Source organism: Dendrobates tinctorius, unplaced genomic scaffold, assembly GCF_039654945.1.
Source record: "Dendrobates tinctorius isolate UK_male_01 unplaced genomic scaffold, ASM3965494v1 ptg000321l, whole genome shotgun sequence".
Lineage (NCBI taxonomy): Eukaryota > Metazoa > Chordata > Amphibia > Anura > Dendrobatidae > Dendrobates > Dendrobates tinctorius.
The window spans coordinates 1,712,323-1,717,306 of record NW_027361988.1 but is presented as its reverse complement, the minus strand read 5'-3'; the positions used below and the strand labels follow the sequence as shown (position 1 = coordinate 1,717,306).

General features: G+C 42.6%; 1 protein-coding gene across 1 annotated transcript; it reads right to left on the bottom strand.

Moving 5' to 3' along the window:
- Positions 1 to 223: 223 nt before the first annotated feature.
- LOC141073960 (uncharacterized) lies at positions 224 to 1,616 on the bottom strand. The gene is made up of 2 exons (XM_073561490.1): positions 1,607 to 1,616; positions 224 to 1,550 (listed from the first exon to the last, which is right to left on the bottom strand). The coding sequence occupies exons 1-2, from the start codon at positions 1,614 to 1,616 to the stop codon at positions 277 to 279; spliced, it is 1,284 nt and encodes a 427-aa protein (XP_073417591.1). The 3' UTR covers positions 224 to 276.
- Positions 1,617 to 4,984: the final 3,368 nt, after the last annotated feature.

The following is a 4,984-nucleotide window of genomic DNA, read 5'->3' as shown; positions in this document are numbered from 1 at the left end:
TTACCAAACACCTGATCAGGTGGATGGTGACTGGGTAACGGGAACTTCTGACTGGATATAAGGCAGCCGACGCCCTTCTGAGTCGCTGGTGACTTCTCTGCTGGATTCTTGGAGACTAGTCTGATTCCTGCTTGCCAAAGATAAGTTTTTGCTCTGCTATTGAACTTATCAGTTTTGGTTTTGTATATTTCCAACATTTTGAACATGAAAAAAGCTCCCCGTATGACTTCCCTGATGTTTATTAAGAGTTGATTTCAGTAGAAAACATTTCCCACATTAAGAACATGAAAAAGGTTTCTCCCCTGTGTGAGTTCTATGGTGATGATTAACCAAATCTGATTTCTTTGTAAAACATTTCCCACATTCTGAACAGGAAAAAGGCTTCTCACCTGTGTGAGTTCTCTGGTGCCTAACCAAATCTGATTTCTGGATAAAACATTTCCCACATTCTGAACAGGAAAATGGCTTCTCACCTGTGTGAGTTCTCTGGTGTCTAACCAAATCTGATTTCCGGATAAAACATGTCCAACATTCTGAACAGGAAAAAGGCTTCTCCCCTGTGTGAGTCCTCTGGTGAGTAACAAGCAGTGATTTACGTGCAAAACATTTCCCACATTCTGAACATAAAAAAGGCTTCCCCCCTGTGTGAGTTCTTTGGTGCCTATCCCAATCTGATTTCTGGATAAAACATTTCCAACATTCTGAACATGAAAAAGGCTTCTCCCCTGTGTGAATTTTTAGATGTATATCAAGATTACATTTTTTTATAAAACATTTCCCACATTCTGAACATGAAAAAGGCGTCTCCCCTGTGTGAGTTCTATGGTGGTTAACAAAATGTAATTTCCGTGTAAAACATTTCCCACATTCTGAACAGGAAAAAGGCTTCTCCCCTGTGTGAGTTCTTTGGTGCTTAACCAAATCTGATTTATCAATAAAACATTTCCCGCATTCTGAACATGAATATGGCTTCTCTGCTGTGTGAATTCTCTCATGTGTAACAAGATGTGATTTCCGGATAAAACATTTCCCACATTCTGAACAGGAAAAAGGCTTCTCCCCTGTGTGAGTTCTTTGGTGCCTAACCAAATATGATTTCTGGCTAAAACATTTCCCACATTCTGAACATGAATATGGCTTCTCTGCTGTGTGAGTTCTCTCATGTGTAACAAGATGTGAATTCTGAGTAAAACATTTCCCACATTCTGAACAGGAAAATCTATTCTCTCTTATGTGAATTTTTTCACGATTAAGAAAAGTCTTTTCAAGAAAACTATTTCCATATTCTGAATATGAAAATGGCTGCTTTCCTTTAGAATCAATTAATTTTTTACTGCTTCTATTGTGATTTTGATTTTCCTTTGTAGTTGGTAATGAACCAAAAGATGGGACCTGTTTCATAGGATCAGATGACAGATCTTTGCTGTGAAGGGATGATGGTATATCTGGAGTAACAGCAATCACTTCAGTTGTATCCTGTGAGATCTCAAGATCATCAGATTTAAAAATTGAAGATGTCAGCTGTCCCTCTGATCTCCTGGTACAGTCATCTGCTAAAAATAAAACCAATTAATAATTTTGAATAAAATATCCTAAAATTTTATACTTTTGAACATTTCTACTCAAGCTGTCCAAAAAAAATACAAGCTTTTTAAAAATATTGAATTATTCTCCAATACAATGACAGTTCACAGTCTAATCGAAAGCCTCATAGCATGAACCAGTGCATCATGGTGCTCAATGGTTTGTTCACTCTGCCTCCCAAACATGGAATAAAAAGCCAACAAACAATGTTATATAGGTGAAAATTATACCAATAAAACTTCTACTCATCACAGGGAAACACAAGACACCTCTATGGTCCATCATCAGACAGAGGAAAACCAAAAGGTTTCCACAATATTTGTGGGTCAAAAGCTCTTGAAAAGCAACATGGCTTCCATAAACCAATCCAGCAATATCCGCTCTCCCAAAGTCAAATATCCACTCTCTTCTGAGCCTTGTAGTGCGCCCAAACCATATTTAGCATCCATATATGTGGCATTACTATAGTGAGAAGAACCCACTTAATTTACGGTGTATGTCTCCTGGAGCACAATCTGGGCATTATGTGTTGGATAATAAAATGGCAAATGTGCAATTTTCATGTTGCAACATCCAGTGCGAGCTAATTTCCGTAAAGTGTCACTACTCCCATAGAATAATTCACTGAGGGTTATAATTTCCATAATGGAGTCACTTTATGGGGATTTCTACTGCTTTAGTTTCCTGTAATTTTGTTATATTAGGGCATCTGCAGATGGTGTGTCCCCTCTCCACTGGAATCTGCTCCTGCGATGTTTGGTTCCATCACCAAGCAGCGCCTTATTTATTGTGCAGGCGTTGCTGGTAATAGAAGAGACGTTGAAACCAGAAGCTCTGGGTGGCGCTGGCTCTGTCCAGCCGCTAAGATTAGGGTGCCTGAGACCAGTAGTTTCATCCAGCCTGGCAGTATGGGTTTGTGTGCTGTCCATCAATCTGGTAGCAATCTGCTACCTGCTTAAGCCAATTAGAAAGCACCAAACCCTACTAAAGCTTGAAGCCTATTCCCGGAATCTGCCAGATACAGCCTTGTTCTCCTCTGGTTCAGTCCTCTGTGCTCAGCTGGTGTATTTGTTTCCTGGTGTAATCCCAGCCCGCTTACTGACTACACTTGTGTCTTCTGATTTTCTACTTTCTCTGCTCTCCTGGTTATGGCCAGCTACCTGACTATTCTTCTTGCCATCTCACTCCATAGAGTAGCAGGTAACACCATGACCCAAGCCTAGGGGTCTCTGTGTAAGTCCAGAACCATATAGAGGGGTTAAAGGATGATGAGCAAGGCAATCACTGGGATCTGGAAAATAGAGTAGATAGAGCCAAGCCTACTCGTGGTGGCCATCTTTTCATCTGCCGGGTGATCACTAACAGTGCTCCCAATACATCGTGTCTGCAAAGTATTCCATCAAGATCTGTGTACGAATAGCTAAATGGCGCTCCTTCCTTTCTTACCCCTACCATGTGCCCAGAGAGTAGTGTGCAACCATATATAGGGGATTGTTGGATTCAAGAGACATTGGGAAATAATTTGTAAGGTCCATTTGTTTCCTATTATCCTGGTGAAAACTCTCTGGGTAATTAGAGTATGGGGCACGGTGGCTCTTGGCAATCTAAACTATCGTAAGGGCCAATATTTTCTGTCAGATGAGTTTCAAGAAGAAAGATTAAACATTTGTAGAGAACTTTTTATAATAGTGCAGAGGTGATGTGTCTTAAATTTAGATCTCAGGCATTTGGCAGAGGTAATGGAGACCTTATTTTAAAGGCTACCAGGTAGTTGCAGACTCACATAAGTGAGGCAGGCCGATCACACCATCATCAGACTACCATACAAAATGAACCTGTACCAAAAGAACTAGAATAAAATACATGTTACCGTATTTTTTGGATTATAAGACGCTCCGGATTATAAGACGCACCCCAAATTTTGAGGAGAAAAATAGGAACAATTTTTTTTAACAACATGGTGGTGCTTCTTAAAATCCATGCATCTTATTGCTGTGGTGAAGCGGGGTCCCAGGGTCGTTGCTGGAGGAGGCAGGAGTGGGGTGATGCTGCAGACCGCAGGGTGGGATGAGGGGGGGTGTCCAATGTGCAGTGCGCCGCTGCGAGTGTTTGGTGCTGCTGGAGTGCCTGGCGCTGCTGCCCGGGGTGTCTGCTACTGTGGGGGGCTCTGTCAATATTTCATGAAAGGCCAGAGCCCCTTGGATGTCCTGTGCAGTGGACTCCGTGAACATGGCCACCGCCGGGAGGTGGCGCATGCGCAGATGGAGATCTCGGGATCAAGATCTTGGGAGATGAGATTTCAGCCCTGAAATTAGATCTCAGGATTCTAGGAAGCCAACAGCATCATTACCCTCCGCTTTCTCTTACAGGCCCAGCATAATATTTTTCTTCAAGTAATTTTCTAACTTGTCAGCACATTCTACGTACGCTGTCATTTGGCTTTATAGTTTACAGATCTGGGCAGGTAACATCAGCATTTTGAGGTGGATGGATCCTCCAGGTTCTAAGTTCTATAGAAAAGGGCTTTCAATGCCCAAAGTCATTTGAACAGTTTTGGGTGGAGGAGAATGTTGTGGTCTAGAGGCAAAATGGTGATCATGGTGATACGGCCGGACTACACCACCGATAAAGCAGCCACAGCCGGTGACTGAGAGAATCTGTGACTTCTCTGCATTCAGTGTTCACTACTCACCTGGGTAGTCATATGTGGGAATCTCCTCTTTACACCGCTCATCATCTCTCACATATGTCTCTGTAGTATTAATATGGGTCAGATCTTCACCCTGAAACACATATTGTAAAAGTCACAGACAGATGGAGAAGTCCCATCTATGATCAGCTCTAATCCTGCCATCTCCACCGTTCTCATTACACAAGTTGTTGGAATATGTTTAGTGCAACAACTCCATTCCTGTGTATGAGTGTTTAGTTGCTAGTTTTGTATGCTGTTTATAAAGTTTTTAAAAAAAACTTGCGGAGGCTCACACCTCATGTGACTGTATTTCCTGTTTTCCTGCTGTGTCTGTGTATGAGAGAAGCAGCCTGCTGTAGATGCTGCACAGATAGAGACACACAAATTATTTATTCCTGATCTATTAAGCTTATCATATATTGTTCCTGATTAGGGATGAGCGAGTAGTGAAATACTCGGACTCGCTGTACTCGTTATGAGTACCTCCTAATACTCGGGTACTTGCAACGAGTAGCGAGTCAAATGTAAGTCTATGGGAAATGCGAGTAATGGGCGGTGTGTGTGTGATGGGCTAGGACTGTGCAGGGACTGTGCCGGGCTGTTCGGGACTGTGCTGGGCTGTGCAGGTACTGTGCGGGGACTGTGCTGGGCTGGGCGGGATTGTGCTGGGCTGTACGGGAGTGTGTGTGGACTGTGCTGTGCAGGGAC